Source organism: Carassius carassius, chromosome 30, assembly GCF_963082965.1.
Source record: "Carassius carassius chromosome 30, fCarCar2.1, whole genome shotgun sequence".
In the NCBI taxonomy this organism is placed as follows: Eukaryota; Metazoa; Chordata; class Actinopteri; order Cypriniformes; family Cyprinidae; genus Carassius; species Carassius carassius.
The window spans coordinates 24,801,713-24,822,539 of NC_081784.1; the positions used below are offsets into that span (position 1 = coordinate 24,801,713).

The 20,827-nt window shown below is 37.7% G+C and overlaps 1 protein-coding gene and 1 long non-coding RNA gene across 3 annotated transcripts in view; both read left to right on the top strand.

Moving 5' to 3' along the window:
• Positions 1–8,005: 8,005 nt before the first annotated feature.
• LOC132111205 (uncharacterized) lies at positions 8,006–12,466 on the top strand. Its single transcript, XR_009424758.1, has 4 exons — positions 8,006–8,376; positions 9,355–9,447; positions 11,899–12,060; positions 12,225–12,466. It is a non-coding gene; the product is annotated as an uncharacterized LOC132111205 (long non-coding RNA).
• Positions 12,467–17,852: 5,386 nt separating this feature from the next.
• Positions 17,853–20,827, top strand: part of LOC132110959 (homeobox protein Meis1-like) — a 63,386-nt gene continuing 60,411 nt past the window's right edge. For both annotated transcript variants that reach the window (XM_059518099.1, XM_059518100.1), the window contains exons 1-2: positions 17,853–18,510; positions 19,957–20,177. In XM_059518099.1, the coding sequence (XP_059374082.1) occupies positions 18,499–18,510; positions 19,957–20,177 (233 nt within the window). In that variant the 5' untranslated portion in view covers positions 17,853–18,498. The remainder of the gene's footprint in view (positions 18,511–19,956; positions 20,178–20,827) is intronic.

The following is a 20,827-nucleotide window of genomic DNA, read 5'->3' on the forward strand; positions in this document are numbered from 1 at the left end:
TTTGTTAAAGAAATTGAATAAATAAAACAAAAGATTATGCAAGACTCCTTGACAATGTTTTATTTATTTATTTAGTATAATATCAGGACAGTTTTATAACCCTAACATTACATATTTTTTATTTTAATTCAGAAATGAAATGCATATGTATATTCATGTTGCTGTATGCACGAACTTCATTTTTTATTACTTCTGTGTAAATAATAGATAAGATAAAATGAGTGTCACGATATTGACCTTTACAGTTAATAATGTGAAAATCAATTGAAATAAAGAAAACGCATTGTGTTCTTGATTCCTGATGTGTTAATTTATGTCAAGCGACAACAAATGACAAGGCTTTTGTTTGCATGGTGCTGCCTATGTGTACACTGTCATTATGTCTTACAAACCCTGTTTATGAGCAACACCTTTTTGATGTCAGGCTGCTCTCGCCACGCTGCATTCCCTGTTGGCCTGTTATTTGATTATTTGGTACTCGCACGAAACCACAAGGTCGAAACAATCACCAGCTCATAAACTCACTGATCGGGTTTGTACATGAAATCATATCCGCATGGCCACTCGATTATGATCAAATCTGCAATAAGCAATACAAGATTTTATGGGATATTGCAGAATTGACCCACTTGGCACCTGGGCTTAAGTGGCCGGAGTGGGAGAAAAAAAGATCTGAAGCCTCTGTTTGAGTGTTTACGGCGAGCTGGAGGAGCTGGTGCATTTCAGAGGAGCATCTTAACCCATCCTCCTCCTCCTCTCGCACCCCTCTTCTTCCTCCAGCACTCTCAGTCTCTTGCATTGGGTTTTTCTAAGGGATTTGCCTCCCGAATCCCTCAAATCAACAGACGATAGATGCCCATTGTATTTAATCAAAGCACTTCCTTCCCATAATCCTTCAATTCTAACGGGAAGAATGGGAATGTGAAGGGCAATGCCATGGATGGAGCCCATGAAGGCCCACATTATACAGTCTCATTTGGATTTCTCCAACAGGCAGTGCCAGGACCCGGTCTTTGTTTATAGATATTTCATGTATCTGTTCTTTCTTACTTTGGTTTGTGTGTATTGGGCTGTTTGTGTTGCCATTGCTGGCATGTTCAGTTGTGTATAGATGTCAGCTCCACAATCATGTTTATATTGGAGAATAATTGACTTGATACCTGTAAAACTTATGGGGTTAAATCGGTAGGTGTGCTTGGCACAGAGGTGCGTACTGTTTATGCTCCCATCAAGTGAAAGCAGCAAAACGTGTTGGAGTTGGCTTGCCGTAATCCTGTTCGGTCTAGTAATCGAGTTAATGGTTTTTATTGCGATTAATATGGATTAAAGGAATATTATTAAATTCAGTACAACTGCAAGTCATCATACACAATTGACATAAGGCTGACTACCACAACAATTAATTGAGACTTTTTTTTCTTAAAAAAGAAACTTTCAATGGAAGTTGCGAATGTTAAAAAACTCACTGTTTAATAGTATAGCCACAATAAACAAAACAATATTTTACTGTAAAAAAAATAATAATTTACTGATCTTTCCTGCGTGATGTTATATCCAATTTTATAACTCTCTTCACAGAGAAAATGCAATGCCATAAACAATAACTCCTTAAATAATCCCAAAATAGCTTTACAGATTAAACAATACAATTTTTAACAGAATAATTCATTTAAAATTCTTTTCTAAAATAATAATTACTGAGGTTTATTGGAAATACATGCTTTTTTCCTAAACTCAAAAAAATTACCAATACGTATGATTCATGTACAGAGTTTCTAGTTGAAATGAACACTAGAGGCAGTAAAACCGAGACAACTTGTAATCCTTTCCACAGAAATTATGATTTACAGGGCAAAAGTTACGATTAAGAAAGCCTAATTTTCGCACAGTATTATGTTACTACTTCAAAACAATTTTTGTTCTATTAGCGACACTCCTCAGACATCTGAATTCTGAACCGCTGAAGCAACACAGTAAAAACATGGCCACCATCACATACTGAAAGCGGGTTTTAGTGCCACTCACTGGCCATTTCACTTTGAAACTGCTGCAAAACGTGCACTAAGGTACGTAATATAGGTGTTGAAGAAATGTCGCCACAAGCACGAATTTTCAATGAGCCTGGGTTGAATAATAAGGTTCACATTCTGTTTTTAAGTCCTCCAAAAATTGGCCCCATTCACTTTCATTCTATGTGCCTCACTATATCATTGTTTATTTTGCTTGAGAAAATGTGGGATGAGTCCTAATTAACATAATGCTACAAATGCTTTACTTGTACCAAACCTAAGATTCCTTGAGCATGTTCTGCTGACTTAAATGCATGTGAAGAATCCAGTTCCCAAAACAGTGTGTCATCGGCAGATGGCAGGCAAGAAAAAGCAGAGAAAGCGAAATGGTTCAAGTTCACACGACATGGACTCTTGGTGGATCATTCATCCTTTACTCTGGACCACAAGCCTGGGCTCAGATCCAAGCAGATCTCAGCCAAGGTCTTTCCATGGGCCTGTATTACTCCTGAGGGAAAGGTATCTAAGCCTTCCCCACTACACAGTTTCCCAGTGCCTTTCTTCTTGAGTGGGTGGCCCCTGTGTACCCTGGCTCCTGGTCTTTCAGTGACGGAGACCGCCCTCTGCTCTGGAGGAGGTGAAATCAAATCCCACAGTCAGAGGCAGCAGCGAACGGCCGGAGACCATGGAGTGAAGATTAAAGATCCATCTCATATTTTCCCTCTATGTGCACTGAATAAGCATTGTAATCTGTGGAATCAAATGCTTCTAATGTAGCCCTCAAGGGTCATGATATCTCGCATGTGACATTTAGCTATTTTAAAACGTTTTCCCGTCTCATATCAAATACTGACAGTGAAGTCTGAACAGAATACCGTGTGTCGTCTACACTGAAGGTCTGACAATGACATTACCTTGGATCTCTTGCATTTTAGCTTGAGCTGGAAACGGATACTTCTGTATGTGATGTGTAAATTGATATTGATGATCAAAGTAAACAATGTGACCCTTTATATGAGGCTTTGATTTGAACCTTTTGAAGAGAGTCCAAACCAATTAATGAAGTTTGGAGTCCCAAGAGCTTCATTAGAAGCCTGAACGGCGATTTCAAGACAGCTGCCATTTTTCTCCTCTGGTTTCTTCTTAGCCCCATTCAGCACATTACAGAGAACATCTAACAGTTCATTTCAGCTAACAATTTTTTCAAGAAACCCAATTGCCGAATACAAATTTTGAGAGTATGGAGCCAAACGAAGGTTCAGTTTCTTCTCGGAACATGACGTTGTCAGACAAGGACAAATGCCCTTTTTCCTGGGAATGATTAATGATAGCTGGTAATCTGACTAGGGTAGTTTAAGAAAGGAACAGGTTTGTTGGATATTGATAGCTATTCCCTTCTTGGGCTATTCTCCAAGGAAACAGGAAGTAGCCATTGAGACTACTGAACTTGGAAGGAAACGTGTTATAGCTGTTTGTGTCACTTGAGACAAGGAGTGCATTTAGATGTTAACAGTGTTGGGGAGTAACAATTACACAAATAATAATAAAATGTAATTTACAAAATAAATGTAAAGGTAATCTGTTACATTTCCAGAATTACCTTCCCAACACTTGATTTTAAAAAGCTAAATTGAGAGGGGACAAAATAGAAAAATAGACAATAACATTGCCTTTTTTATTTTTTAAACAATGACTTTTGGCATCATTGACATTGAACTCTGGATGTTTTTGGGGGAAAAAATCGAACCACAATTTTTCTGATCAAAATTGAGATTTTAGTTTAAAATGTGATTTTATTGATCTTTTTTAAGCTCCAGGGCTGCACAATTTGGACCTGTGTTTATATAAATCAATAAGACTATATGACACTGCTTGCCTACTAGCAACAGCTGATTGTAGTCGTATCTTCATGCATCATGCATTAATGAGATTTGAGATAAAAATTTATTTTGTTCCTCACACAAACGCCTTCAGAAGACTTGAAATACAGTGCAGCCACAGACGTTATAAAATAAACCATACAAACTTCTATGGTGTGTTTGCTCATTTTCATCTCTTGCATGGAATAGAGCAGGACAGGGAGTCATAAGGTTTTGGAATGGCATTACAAAATATTCATTTTTAGATAAACTCCTCCTGAAACTATTATGTCTAAATAAGGTATACTTTAAACATTCTGATTTATTTATATATCTGTTAACTAAATGCATTTATTTATTCAATGCTAAATGAATTAATGTTTGTGTTATTATATATACTTTAAAAGGTTTATGTTTAAAACCTAATTTCTTTGGAGAGTGGCTTTTCCGTCTACTCTCCAGAAGTGGCAAGGAAACCCCTCAGTTACACACACTTATGAAATGCAGCGCTTCTTAACCGAGGCAGGCCTCCTGCAGGAGATTTTGTCAGTTTGCTTTTTTCCACCAGCAACAGGATCAGCCGTAAATACTCTCTTCCCAGGAGTGCGCATGACTTCTCTTTTACACAGATTCACACACTCCCTATAGCTCGCTCTCTCTCCCTCTTTTTGTGGGTCCGACAAACAGTTCAGCTCCTTTCTCAGCCATTGGTTCCTTACCCAGATCAAATGTTAGGATTTAAAAAGCTAAAGTCTGATGTGGATGAGCAACTGCCCATAAAACACTTTAATCCGTAATGCTGTAATGTATTTAATTTCACACTCTCTGATGCTGTTGCCCCTTTTTAGGATTACTGAGGGTGGGGGCTGGGTCAGGGTCTGGGACAGAGGGGGCCACTCAAGCCCTTCCTATGCAAAAGATGAAGATTGAGGACGCCGATCTAAAACAGTTGAGCTCTTTATAGAGCCGGATCCACAGAATGCCATTGCACTGTTTGGTTGCTTGTATTTAAATTGGAGTTGAACTTTTCTTAAGAGCAGGGGAATGCAATGATATCTGCATTGTCCTAAACCCTGCTTGAGAAACCCGGGCAAATCCCATTGTACGCGTGTTACTATGGAGCTTCATAAAGTTGAAGACCAATATAGTTGTGCCTTTATTAGATGAGGATCTGCACAGGCGGATGGGATATTGGATGCAATAATTCCCTACTAGGAGCGCACACATAGCCTCTTTTATATCGCCCTCTAATATCCAATTTACGGGCGAGAGGACTTCAGCCAACTGAGCCCACTAAGTAAAAATGCAAAGTCTTCAGCGTGAGATGGAATTAAGGCCAACTTTTCCTCTCTTCTGTTTGCCAACACTTTTGAGGTTTAAAGGAATATGAAACTTTTCTCTCTTTTTTTTTCTTATTTCCCCCCAGTCTCATTCACATGTGAGATAGATGCAACTGAAAACAACAACTAACTCGGTGTGAGATGAAATCCTGCAGCTTTGTGGTTTTGTATGGTGCTTGTTACAGGGTTTATATCATGTTTGGGTAACTGTGTATCTAATTAAAGAAGTAATTTAAGAAGATGCCACGTTTTCTGGCAGAGTTAGCACTGTTGGGCATACTAGTCGTTAACAGTTTCCTGTGGACATACTGGAATCCTGTTATTCGGGTTAGGAAAATAACTTACAACTTTGTGCTTTTTAACAAAAAAAGAATAGATTTCTATCTGTTTAGACAAATCTGTTGTATTCAAACGTTTTAGTTCCCCAGATCTTTACTTGCTTCTTCTAAGAGGTTTGATTCACAGTCACTTTCCAGTTTCTCTAGCTGTCTAATTCTCCCATTTACTCTGTTACAATCACTGCCAGCGGATTTATTTACTGTACTTATAACAAGGGCTTAGCTGCGGCCCTGTAAATAAGACTTTATGGTGATTTATACACTAAGCACTAAGGATTGTGTTGCCCTGCTGGTTTAAGCATTTTACACTTTGATAAACTCACCCGAGGCTCTCTGCCACTTTGGGTACTAAACCCCCAGTGTTGACCCGGCCCTGCTGCCTTTTGCCTTATTAAGCAGGCAAAACCAATCTGATAAGTGCACATGCCGTTTTTTTTATTTGTTTTTTTTTTTTTTTGGCTCAAAATGTTATTCAAGCTCACCATGTAGTTTTTGGTTTGGACTTGTGGAGATCACTTCAGCAAAAACACCACTGAAAACAATTATATGATTGGTTATCATGACAAAAGAAAGCAAACCCAATTTTAAAAATCCACTAGGATATCAATGAGACCAACACGACCGACACAAGAGCTTGAGATGGGGGATGTTTACTGCATCTATTATTTACTTTCCTGAATGCAAACTAATGACAATGTGCAGAAGTCATAAAACAATCCTCCATCTTATTATTTGATCATTTCCACTTGACGGCTTCATGGCCAAGAAAACAGAATGAAATACTGGCCACGTCAATAGTGGATCCATAATGACTGTGCTATTTGGCTTTTGCTTTAGAATAATTTAAAAGCCCAGTAATCAATAACTAATCTTGGCTATGGTCAGATGAAATGAAGTAAAGTGTTAAATGATGAGGCACACTATCAGAAGGTATACTTACACCTTCTTTAGAGTAAATCACTATCACAATGACTCAGTGAATGTGTGGTTTTTTTTTTTGCCATTTTTTTTGCCATTTTAAGAGGAAAATCTGCTCAATTATGTGGAACAGGTTAAAACATGACACAATTTGTTAAATGAGCTGAAAGTGCCAAACGCTGCATAAAATCTTATTCTTAATGTCTATCTTTGTCTTGTTTTCCAACAGAGAAATATATGTTTAGAGACAAAAATACATACAAAAAGCAATGCATGATAATTACAAGACAAGAAAGCATTTTCAAATATGATTTAGTTTATAAAATATTTTTCTCAGTTCTGCTAAATGTCCTTCAAGTACGAATTCCCTAGTGGGTTTACTAATTTCAGAGAATTTTATACTTCACAATCTGGAGCAAGACTGAAAGTAGTTACAACTGTTAGGCTTTGGATCATGTCGAACTACTTTGTGGGTGAATTTACAAAGTATTAGAAATGTCTGAATGCCACTGTATTAAAATACCAAACCATGTGGCATACACGCAAATGCAACAGAAGTTTCTCAGAACTGAAATTTTCTTACTGTATGTAAAGGATGTGGACTTTCATAGTGCAACATTTGAGACATGCAGTGGAGTTTGGGTGCTTGCATTTATTAGTGCAGGCCCATCTGTAAATGCTTCTGGAGCTTTGGTCTGTAGCATTTAGTGGACACGCTCACAGCTGCTTTGAAACAGACCACTGCTTTGTGCAGTCACCCTGTGCCCTCTATGACCTCTACCTGCACTGCAGAGCAAACAGAGAGTCAGGAGATGAGAAAGGATGAGAGGGAGAGAGGAGGGCGCTGGTGGAGCTCTGTTAATTCTTCCATATCTAAGCTTCTTTGCTGAGGCTCTCTTTGTCTTCAAAGTCCGAGTCATTAAGGACTAATCCTATCACTCCACCTAATCTGAAGTCGTGGAGTCAGAGTCCAGCTTTCCCTAAAATGGCCTTTGTTGAGGCCAAATAGACACGGTTAACTTTTAGTCAAGAGCATCCAAAAGTGCTCCTCTCCTCTTTTTTGCAACACCAGTCCTTCAGGCTCAGTCCTCCCCAGAAAAGTAATTGAGTGCTGTTAATAAATCTTCCCTTTCTCTGCTCCTCTATTAACCCACTCATGGGTCTACAGAAAAAAAAGAGCGCTGCTCACTCACTAACAAATAGGCAGGTCTCTACATTGTAAAAATGTTTTTTTAGAAGTTGTGAATAACAGATTATTAGAGTGTGTTTTACAAGAAAACATTATTTCAGACTTTCTACTTCATTTTTTTACATAGAGTTACTTGCATTTTCTTGGTGAACTATTTGTGAAAGTTTCTACCAATTGCTTCAAAGTAAATCCTACACCATTTTTTATTATTATTATTTTTTTTAATTTCCAGTGTAGTATTCGGTTGATTTGAACTTCCCGTCCCCTTTAAACTTGAATATGTGATTACATCCTCGTTTTGGAGTGTGCTTTATAGCAGCATGACATCTGCCAGCGTGGATTTCCCCCCAGCTCTGTTTGAGGACAGCTGTTCCTAAACACACTGTTAAGGCATAGCTGTCTGCTGTTCGAAACCGTTAAGAGAGCATTGCTCACATAGTTCAAACCATTTGATTCTGGAGAGCACTGGAGGGAAGTGTTTACATAGTGTCTTTCTGGGGCTTGTTAGCCAGGCCGTTGTGGAGAGAGCTGTGGGTCTGAACTGAAGTGCTTTTGGCAGTTGCCCACCCTATTTGACTAGATGTGGCTTAATTAGGCTCTGACAAAACTTTGTAAACAAGTTAAGGTAGCTTTTGTGTTCCTTATCAGGAGCTGAAGCAGGAAATGAATGGTCAAGAAGGAACCCAAGCAGATACGCTATTGTCTGGTAAGTGAAGCTTCCCAGTCGTATTGCATGCCTCTTTTTTAGGGCATGCCGTATTTTCAAGACATAGAATCTCAAGATGCAAAAAAAGAAAAGACCAATCACAATTCAGTATGCAATTAAATAAAAATAGAAGAACAATAAGATTGTAGTGTGCTGATAATGCATTGAGGTCATTGCTGTTAAAGCAGAATTGCATACAATAATGTGGTATTTGTAAACTTTAATCTTAGTTACTTAAAATATAAATATATATATATATATATATAAAATACATTTATAATCATAACCAAAAATTAGTAACAATAATAATAAAATACACACTTTTACTGTTGTGCTTTCAAAACTTACAATCTTGGGATTGTGTGATTTTGATTTATGTTTTTGAAAGAAGTCTCACCAAGCCTGCATTTATTTGGTCAAAAATACAGTTTGATGCAATAATAATAATAATAATTACAACAACAATAATAATAATAATAATAATAAAAAAAACTTTACTGTATTTATAATGCTTGTGAGATGAAATCATATTAATTGTGATCAACAAAATATATACATGCATGTTTTTGTTTGAGAGAGGGAGATTTAGAATTTTAAATAAATAAACAAGTAAATACATAAATGTAAGTAAATTCATACATTTATTTGAAACACTGCTTTGCACTATGCTCACTATATAAACATGAAACATGAAATTCTCAGTTAGTATCAGATATGTTATCTTCCAGTATGTCTGTTTGTTTATTTATTTATTTACGTATTTTCTATTTATAATGATATGGTACATTGCACATAACTTCGCACATATACAGCGATAAAGCCTCGTGTCTGCTTTTATCATCACTGGAGAAGCAAATGAAAACCATGTGGTGTTCAAGAGTAATTATAGTGTTGTAAAGTGACAGAACAGCAAGAGTGTAGTTTTACTGTGTTGTAAATGCAGGTACGAGTCTTTATCAAGGGATCTCATGTTGCAGGGATGCTGGTCTGGGAAGTCTGATCCTGCCCATGGAGACACAAACGGCCCCAACTGTGGCTCCGGGGCCCCCACCCACACCAGGCATTACACCAACACCAAAGGGTCAGGGGTCAGTCTCTAAAATGTTTATGCTCCGTCCCGTGATTTTGAACTCCCCCTGCTATTTTGGTAGGAGCCCCAAATTTCCAAACGACTTCAAATGTGTATTTTTGCCGTCACAGACTGGAGCTCTGAGAGTCTGCTGGGGTGTATTTATGAACACTGTCTCCGATGGTAAAGATCAACGGCTGCTTGCCGGTTAACTGCCATCGCTATAGGGAAATAACAGTGAACATAATGGAAGTTCATTTTCATTTCAGTTCATTATAAAAGCAGGGTTTTTATCATTAACTAAAGTACAACCATAAAAAAAAATATGTATAGCAAAATAAATAAATAAATGCATTTAAAAAGTATTTTATTTCAGCTATTTGTAAAAGCAACACTTATCATTTTCATTTAGTTAAACTTTAAGTATTAAAATAACAAAAAATAAATAAACTAAAATTATATAGAAAGATAAACCTCCAAAACTGCATCATGCATTTTTTTTTATGTAGAAAAAATCACCTGTATTTCAACAAAGTCACAGATGACAAGCACAGCCTTCTTGTAAAGCCACACAATCACTACGCGGGTTTGAAACTCTGACAGCTTGTTATCTTTCAGTGACAGAAGCCAAATCAGCCTGGCTTACCGACCCAATGTAAATCAGCAGCGTAAAACAAGCAGTGGCTAAATCAGCCAGAGACAGAGAGGCTCTTTGTTGCTTCGTGCAGATTAATATCTTAAGCGTGTACCATTGTTCGGAGTTATGTCACCAGCGGTCGTAATGATATCTTAAATTAATGAAGTGATGAAAGCGGCTGTGATTTACAGGATTGCTTTTAGCTGATGCACACCGCCATCGCTGGATATAAATCAGCCGCTGGGAGCGATGGGGGACAATGAATGGATCCGCACATGGGTTTACAGTTCAATTAGTAAGGCACAAGGACGCCAGCGCAATCTAATTCACCCGGCCAGGTGTTTGGATGCAGGAAAGAGCAAATGAAACAACAGAATATATATTTTCTGTTGATGAAAGTGCATCTTAGGTCTTTGCCGAGTTAACATCTGAGTTGTGCTTGTAAAACAGATATACAGTACACTGAATTTTCTGATGTTGTGACTCGGTGACTCTAACAGGCTTCTCAAACACTCCTTCTGTCTTTGATTGGTGTCAAAAAGACAATCCCTCCCCAAACTCACGCTAATGTCCCAACTTAATGAGATGGAGTGTTTTGAATAAAACTGTTGTCTATATATATTCTGCTAAAAAAAGAAGGGTGCTCTGATTAATACCAACGTGAGCCAGTTCCCAGTAAAGCAGAATGACCTCCACATGGTCTGACCTTCCTTTTATTCTGCTCAAGAGGCAGGCTTAGGTAACTGCTGAGGTAACTGATGCCACTCTCTCAGAAAATCAATAATTAAATTCGGTCGTACATGGACCGGTGGCCTGCACCTGAACTGGAGTTTTGTATTCCATCCCCCCCGCCACAGTGGTCTAGATTACTTTAAGCCATGTCAGATCACACACACACACACACACTGCCATTCAAAGTTAGGAGATGCATACTCATTGTTTATCATTACTATTTTATACATTTAAGAGTAATAGTAAAAATCTGTAAAATCTATGAAATACGAAGTTATAAAATACAAAATATATATAAAATGTTTTTTTTTTCATTATTAAGTTTATTTTTAATTGTTTATTACATTAGTTGAATAAATTAATGAATGAATGAATACATAAAAAATGCACAATTTATATTCGACTACAACCCTAAAGCATCAGAGCATAAACACGAATTGCAAACATGAATTCACGTACATTTACACTTCTGACTTCTGGCAATGCACGTTTTATAATTTGGTAAGTTTGGACTAAGGAAAGGAAAATTACTCTATTTATTCATCAAGGGCACATTATTTTGATCAAAATAGACAATAAGACATTTATGTTTTCACAAAGATAAATTATTAATAAACGTTGGTCTCTTGAAATTTCTATCCATCAAAGAATCCTATAAAAAAGCATAATGGTTTCCACAAAAATATGAAGCGGCACAACCCTTTTCAACATTGATAATAATAGTAAACATGTCTTGAGCAGCAAATCATATCAGAATGATTTCTGAAGGATGATGTGACACTGACGTCTGGTGTAACGATGCTGAAAATTCAGCTTTGACTCACTGAAATAAATGATTAAAAAGCATTCATCTAGAAAACAACTATTAAATGGTAAATAATAATACTATTTTTGATCTAATAATTGCAACTTATGTCAGCATTAGAGACTTCCTACAAAAACATAAAAAACATTCTCCAAACGTCTGGATGGTGGTGTAAATCTTTAAGGTCTTGCTACTCCATCCGTTCTCAGCTGTCAGGTTCCTGTATATGTTTAAAGGGTGTTGTGCCATTACCATGTTGTAGTTATCACCTTATCTGCTGTTGTTTTTTGTTGAAGTGAGCTGTAAAGTCATTTAACGGGGTGCTGCATGCGACAGTGGTGTAAACCTGTAAACCCTGTGGCCCAGCTCAGCGCTTCTGTTCCCAGACCATTTGTTCACAAATGCAATCCCGCTTTCCCGTGGCACGAGAGCTTCACCTTGAGACTGAAAATAAGACGGTGAGCCCTGTTTGTGTAAGCTGACGTGTATGTTAAACAATCTCTTACTGATATAAATGTACTTCTCTACAGACACTTTCCCTGTTAAAATTGTATTTATTTCAAAGCTACTCATTTTCAGTGTTTAGTGTCATAAATGTGACAAACTGTAAATGTTATTACAGATCAGCACACACACACGCACAACCAGCGATGGCCGATCTAATGTTTGCCTGAATGCGGCCTGTTTCGGCTCGGAGCACCTCTCTTCGGTTTAAGTTTCCTTTAGGGACTCGGCGAGACCCACAGCGTCAGACCCCATTCAGTCTATTGTTAATCGAGAGCGTCTACAATCAAAGTGTGGAGGGTTTGGGTCAGAAGTCTCGGCGATTGAGGGCTACCCCAGGGGCAAGAGCGTGGCCCCCAGAGACACAAGCTCACCAACCTCCTTTACACCGCACAGCTCTGAGGTTTCGCCTGGGGACTCGAGCGCTTCGAGAGCTAATGACCAACTCCAGAAATATTTGCTTGATTGAGTGTGTGGTTGACTTTTCTCATATTGATCCACAGGTGAGGTCTTCTGATTCACTTTTAAACAACCAGCTCATTAATCAACCTTGTTTTGCAATTAAAGTGAAATTGTAGTAGTAGATGTTCATTCATTTGTTCGTTTGTTCCACCATCCGTCAATAATGGTAGCATTGCATGTCTGCTACCATTAAGATCATTTGTATGATCTTATAGGTTGTAGGTTATGTGTAACCGTAGTTGGCATTAGTGGAACTGTAGAGTACAGTACATTGCAGTGCAGAATCACTGAATGTGAAGAGGCGGATGTGATGATGAACATGAAGTGCGCTGGCCCGGCCCTCAAGGATGGTCTTAATTTTAAAACACCCTCTCGGCGTGTACAGACAGAGCTCATTACAGTCTGCTGGAACTCAGAGCCCAGGCCTGGTTCTCTCTGTGTCCTTGCATGAATATATGGGTCTTCACACGTCCTCCGCAAAAACACTCTTTCGCCACCCACCCCCCTGCTTCTTTTTTTCTCCCCTCTTCTCTCTTTCTCTCAAAGGTGCTGATCAATTCACAGCCTCCTCAGGTGTGAGACTCATCCATGCACGTCGTTCTCTCCCGTTCTCTTTCTCCCCTTCATTGAGGGCAGCGGCCTCCTCTTTTCACCTCTGGGCTCTGCCAGCCTGTGGCCAGGCTTCGGTCAAATGAAATCACACTAATCAAACTCCCCCCTCTCCTTCTGCCTCTCTCTCCCACTTTCTTCTCCTCTCCGGTGGCTCTGAGCCCATTAGCACACCTGAAATAATAACTGAAGTGACAAATGTTTTGGCACTTATAGCTGATAGACCTAGAGAAAGGGTGGGAGAGAGCATACCATGTTCTCAGAGATTTAGGCACGGTATTTTCCAATCCCAACTGTGTCAACAGGGCAAGCGGACAAATTCAGAAAGCATCCTATGTGAAAACGCTAAAGCTTGATGTTAATAATAAAAACACAAATTCAAGTACAGGTTTTTGGTTGTTGTTTTAATAGAAATCTCGTTTTCAGACATTTACAGTGAGTTTCATTGACATCATCTTGTTTATTTAGTCGTTTTCAGCAATACTCTTAAAGATACAAACATGTAACAACATATGATATCCCACAAGTGCTTTTCTTTATGCTTCACTAGAAATGTACTGATGTTATTGCAAACTGCGTTATGCTCTTTTCTTAGTGTAAAATCCAATAATAACTTCGTCTTATAATTTCATAAGTGCTATCGACACCTTCTGTTGTTTAGTTTCTAATTCTTTTTTTTATTATGACGCATGCGTGCGTAAATTAAATGTGTTATAATTACCTACCTATTCATTTAGATTTATAATTTTAAAGTTACTGTTTGTGCTTAATCCTAATTGGTCTTTATAACTAATAATAGGCTAATTTACATTTATTAAATTTATAATAATTTAAGTCAACGGGTAATTTGTTTAATCAATTTTAGCTTTATTAATAAGGCGGACAAAGGTGAAGTGGGACATTTTCGGATGATTTGTCATTAGCGTTCTTTTTAACAAACATTATGCAACTGTATACATTAGTATCATCTCAAACAACTGTGATAAGCAATGCAGCTTTTCATAATTGATTATCATCATTAATACACTTGGAATTAGCATTTTAGCAATTATTTAAGAATGCATTTCGACTGTTTGTGTGTGTGTCAGAAACGTCATTGCGTCTCATTAAGAAACAAAAAAAGAAAATGCTGTATGTTTCCAGTAGAAGGCGCACATGATCAAGCATACAGGTCACTGCAAGCCTTTGCATATGACAAATATGTTTTTCCTCTGGATCTTGTGTAGTAGTTTACGTTATTGCAAATCCAATAGGCCTGAAGTGCGCTCCTCAATTAAGAAAGTTTGTTAAAATAATCTAGCATAAATAAAACAACACAAAACAAAGAAAATGAAACCACAACGTCAGATAAAAGAAAAACACATTGATTTCTAATTTTAATTAGACCTATGAATATGTAGCCTTTATTAAAAATAAATGCTCAGTCAAAGTAGCGCGTTCTTTTTAATGTTTCCAACTAATACAGATATAAATAAAGCCTAAATACAATCATTTTAACTACATCTGTAGTATAAAAAAATATATATAATTTAGCCAGGTTTTTTTTTTCGACTAATTGTACATTCAATTTATTCATTATCTGATTATATAATTAATTTAAGCAGAACAATCGCTTAGAAAACGTATGAACCATAAAAAGTTCCCAAAGTTATGTACTTATGTATTGTTAGTTAGTTAGTTGGTTAGTAAGTTTTACAGTTTTGTTATTACATGTGCAACCTTGTCAAGTCAATTAATTTAATTTTCCCCACGACTGGTAAATAATAATTCCCTTTTAAAATTGTATTAGGTAGCCTGTCTAAAACGTATCCGGTGTGCGTTTTTAATATTCACACACTTTATACTTGACAAGCACTTGAAACACGCTGTAAGAGCATTAAAACCAGCCATTGGCAAGATCAAGAACAAGTCAGTAGCCTGCTGTTTTATCCAGGCGCGTCTTACCCATTCCCGACAGTCCTGTAACTCTGAGGCAGTTGTCAGTGGTGGAGATGGCAGGGTTCGCTGCTGACTGGCCCCTGGTCGCAGATTGCTGCGTGGGGTGTAAAGAATGACCTCCGTTTGACTTCTGAACCACAGAGGCATGTAGATTTCAATAGCCAGAGAATGATTCAAATGAATAACAAATATTATTGAGACAGAACAGAAGCGTTTTTGTAATAAACATCCAAATGACTTGATGCGTTCCAACATGTTCTTGTTTTCAAGATTAAGACTAAAATGAATTGTTAGACGGAGCATTCGATTTGTTTAGAGGCCCCTTTTTCTAAAAATAAGCATTTTTATATGCAATTTCATACTAGATATATTATCTGTACTATATACTTATTACATATTTTCTTAATTATATACATGAATTTTAGTTAATGCAATTAATTAAGTCTAAATGAAGTTATATAAAATACTTTTAAGCACACTCAACGCTACACAGCCGTTGCACAAATGTTGCCAGTGATGCAAAGATATGCTTTATCTTTATCTTTTTTTTTTTTTTCTTTCTTTTTTCATTTGATAATGCATCAGGCGCACAGTTCAATTAAAGAGTCGGACTTATTTTTAAACTCCCAATTGCATTTTACGTCTAAAGTTTCACATCTCTTTCTAAACCCAAATTATCCAAAATGATGGCATTAACTCACTGATGCGTGCTGCAGTCTGCTGACCCTCACTAAAAGGCAACTTACACAGTGAAAGTCCATGCCCTCATTGTGCTCTATAGCGTGCTTTTATAGAGGATAATTGAAGGAGCTTAATTACTTTATAATGCTATTCTGGTACTGTGACAGCAGTTAAGCGTTTGGGTAAGCACAGCTTTCATGTCATCCCGTTTGCTTCTCACATAATTGAGACAGACACAAAACTAATGTTAAGATTACAAACATCAATAAAACAAATGGGTTAACTCAGGCCACATACAAATTCTAACATACATTAAATGTACAGTACACAGACGACTTAACTGAAATTAAAATAATTGTCGAACTAACAGAAATGTAGGTAAACTAAAACTTTATTGTCATAGTAGCTAGGCTATGTACTTGAAAAAGATATTACATCCCACTTACCAATGAACGCGTGCGTGTGTAGCTATCTGTTGCACAGCGTCGGGTTAGGCGTATATCTGTTCTTTCTGTTGCATGAATCCTCTTTTCATCTCTGTTTAAGTCCGCATCAGATCCCTCACCCGCGCAGCGCGCACCCTTCGTTTGCCGAACGCTTTGGGGATTTGATAGTAATTTCATGCCTGTAAATGTGCGCGGCGGATCCTAGCGCTGCTCTTCCGCCGGGAGCGAGCGCTGTGTGATGCTCACGGCAGCTGATAAGACACTGATCCTTGCATTAATCGCTTCTGATCGATGACAGATCCTCCTCAGACAAACTTCATACACCTCGTCACCGGGTCAGTTGTTTTGCTCACAACTGTGCACTTGATGCACATCAGTTTAAAGCTTCTTATTCAGCTATTTCATTTGAGCACTTTATGGAATATTTATTATTTATAACAACAGACAGCTTCCTGGATGTCTTTTAAATTTACCAGAACACAAACCACTTTTCTTTTTTTTTGTTCTTTTTTTTTCAAATTGTAAATTAAAATATTTTGTACTGTACATGCTAACACTAAAAATACTGGAATAAGTAGTTAAAAGTTCTTGGAATAAGAAAGGAATAGGAATTTGATGGCACCCGGGAGTTCTCAGAAGAAGAAAAACTTTGTAGCACAAAATATAACATACATTCTCGGGTCTCCTTTTAATTGCAAGACAAAATTCATAAACAAACATTCACATTTATATATTAAAATATTTAATATCTTTTCTCAGCGAGTAGGCCTAATATGTGTGTTTCAGTGGGAGATAAGACAAAGCGTTTGTGCGTGTGTGTGTGTGTGTGTGTGTGTGTGTTAAAAGAAAGAGAGTGAGTGAGCAGCAAAGGAACAAAACAGAATACGAAGACTACATTTTCCCTCCAGATTACAATATTTTCATTTCACCCTTTCTTCATTTATGGAAGCATATCGACCGATAAATTAATGATTGACCATTCTTTGAACCAATAGACGACTTTAGTCACCGTAGCACGCTTTCATTGGACACTGCACCAAACTCCTAAGATCCTACAGTAAGTGGATGAGCCCATTCACAAATGGTGGGGGTGTTTTTTTGGCTGAGAGCGCGCAGAAGCACTTGTGAAGCGCAGCATATGCTGTTTCTGAATAATGATGTTTGTGTGAAATGTAAAGTACCCAGGCATATGGTAAAAAGTGTATTTCGTAAAATGAGTGCAGTGCATTCCTCTGGGCATCCGCGTAATGCACGACGTGCCGGAAACTTCATTACGCACACTGAACAGGGCTTCCAAGTTTCTCGACATTTGCAAACAGCGCTCTCCCATTTGGATACTCTGATTAGAAGTGATAATGAACAAAGTGACCTGATGTCAAAGAGCCCACGCTCCATGTGTAGCTATATAAAGCACTGTTTATATACGCAGTGCAGAAAACCAGCAAAAGCACAGCGCGGTCTCTGTGTCACAGCCCGGTTCATGTTGAATCGTGGTAGCAGTCGCGCTTCTCCGCGTCCCACACACTTCACCCCCCTGCTTTGGCTGGAACTTGATGTGGCCCATTGCATTGTGCAAGACGCGACCTGTTATGGCCACCACTACTTCCGGGTTTCAGCAGTCTGGTCCAGATTCAGCTGCTGAGCCGCGTTCAACACACACTCATTGTACACAAACGGGGAAAGGCTGCTCGCAGCATCGATCGTGGCTCCTTTAAGAAAAACTAAACCAGAATTATCAGCCCACCTCCTCTTGAGCTCATTTAGAAGCTATTGCATAAAAAATCAACTCAGGAGTCGAGAGTGATCAAAGAAACGAGAGAGAGCTTCATTTTTGTGCATTCGAGTAGTATTCTCGTTAGGGCTGCTAACCAGTGGAAGCGCGCGGAGGATCATCATTCATTCAGCACTTTGACAAGCTCGCGTTTGATTGATTGACAGCCGGAGTGGCAAAAAGCCATGAGATGCGCTAGTTTTGTTTGAGGGGCTATTTTCATACTGCTTTGGAGAAGAAGATTTTGCTCGATCCTTGTCGCTATCCACGGGAGCGAAGGCGAAGGCGAAAGGGACCAATTCGCTGAACCCGCCTGGCTGAACTTGTGGTGAAGGACTTGCTTCATCGCCCGCTTGAAAGAGGCAGTTGGATTTTTTGGGGAAAACATATCCCACATTTGGAATTTGCGTATTTATTTCCTATTCACCCTGGCCTCATAGGGGATATATTTTTGATTAAAGGAAGCCGAGGGAGTGCGGAGGGCGATGGCGCAGAGGGTACGTATCCCGAAAAGTTTCTTCGACTCCGTGTTATTGAATGCAATTGGAAATACTGAAACGTGGCCGATGACAGTCAGACTCGCAGTCAAACTTTCTCTTCTTTTGCGTGCCAGTTTGTTGTTATGTTCAATTTCACAGCGCTCACATTCACGCATGTATCTCTGTATAGTTTTTCGGGACACTGAAACATTTTTTTTAAATAGAATACTATCTAATAACGTTTGAAAGGGAGCAATTCATTTTTTTAACCATACTTTTAACAAACGCACTGCACTTTTTTTTAATTTCTTCACGAGGACAAATTATGTAAAACTTTGAAACTATTGGAATAGTTCAACTCTCACAATTAAAAGTAATTACAATACATGTTAACCAATTCGGCTCAGCAATATTATGTATGTGTATATATATATATATATATATATATATATATATATATATATATATATATATATATATATATATATATATATAAAATAGGCTGTATTTTTATTTCCTTCTGTGTTTTCAAATGGCATTACAATGAAACATAGTTGTGCGCTTAAACTTGTAAAGTTGACATTTACTGGCTGGCCACTTTTTTTTATTTATTTTTTTTTATTTTTTTTGTTATCAAATGTAAACAATCACAAAGTAGACTTAATCGTAACTCTCCTACCTTTTGCTTTTGAGTTGGAAGTACAACAGCACCCTGCTGTCTTGCTTACACTAATATAGATTTAGAATTAAAATGTGTTATGTTCTCCTCATTACAGTTTCCTTTATCATGAAACTTTTAATAGTTATGATACCTTATCAATTTTACTGATAGATTGAATTAACGTAACAATATTCCACCGAGCTGTTAGGCACGATTGGACAATGTAAATTTAATTAGACTCATCCTGAATGCTAAGTATGTTAATGTTTGGACTAGTGTATATAATGAATTTAGTTTGACAGCAGTACAATCAACTATAGTTACATGCAAATGACATTACCTGTAAGTTTAGTTACACTTGTAAAAATAAGTATTCCCAGTTATTGTGGCATAACATAGCGCTGCACAGTCGTGTGATTGTTTTGTTTTTATTTTTGTTTTTGGGGATGAACTCAATAAAGCTGTTGCTCAGCTCTCCATGTTGAAGTGTCCGACGCTGTATTCTAAGTCTGTCTGTTTCAGTCTGTTTTTAAATAAGCACTTGAGAGTTTTTGCAATAAATAATTTTTTTGCATTTAGTGATAGAACCACCAGATAGTCTGCATGTACAGCTGATATAATGAATTACTTTGTAATATAGGATCGAAGTTAGTATTATTTTTTTTGCCCGAGAACATAGCTATGTAGCTATCCGATGTAGCATGTAACATTTCCATTTTCTTTTAGTGTAGATTTTTCTGTGTATATGTTGTGAAAGAGGTAAAAGTGACAACATGGGAATATTGCCCTTCGTGTATGTGCAGTACGAAGATATGCCCCACTATGGGATGGACGGAGTAGGAATCCCGAGCACGATGTACGGGGACCCGCACGTCGCCGCCAGATCCATGCAGGCTGTTCACCTGAACCACGGGCCCCAGCTCCACTCCCACCAGTACCCGCACACAGCCCACACCAACGCCATGCCGCCCATGGGCTCATCCGTCAATGACGCTCTAAAAAGAGATAAAGACTCCATTTACGGGTACGTGTAGATAGCAAGGACTTATATTTTGTGATGAAGTTTGCCAATAACACGTTATTTGTCCCGCAATAGTTGCTGTAAAACAGCCAATTGAGAATTTAAGGCGCCTTTAATGTTTTTAAAAAGTATTTTTATTCTAAAAGTTGTCCCCTCTCAATTTCACATTAGTTCACAATTTAAACTTTGACTGTTCGTTTTGAATTTCTTTTTGTGACACATCATTTTTTTAATATATATATATATATATATATATATTATTTGTTTTAAAATTCTGATAATATTTAGCTTTAAACTTTAATTATGTTGATATATACTGAACAAAACAAACTAATTGTGCATAAACACATTGTATGTTGCGCTTAAGCTATAACTTTTTAATTGTTTAAACTTCAGGCCTAGTCATTAGTTAAACTGCTAAAAATACTTTATTTTATTTTATTTATTTATTTATTTATTTTTGGAAGCTGCGCTACAATTAGCCCTCAAGTAAAACCATATAGGATATTTTCAACATAGATTATCTATCTGTTCTGGTCATAAAATGTTCAAACATATCCGGATGTGCGGAGTTACTCCAAACGCGGTGCACGAGCTATACACTACTCATCACAGCGCTGTATATAAAGGTTGCAGTTCAAAATACGCAGCAA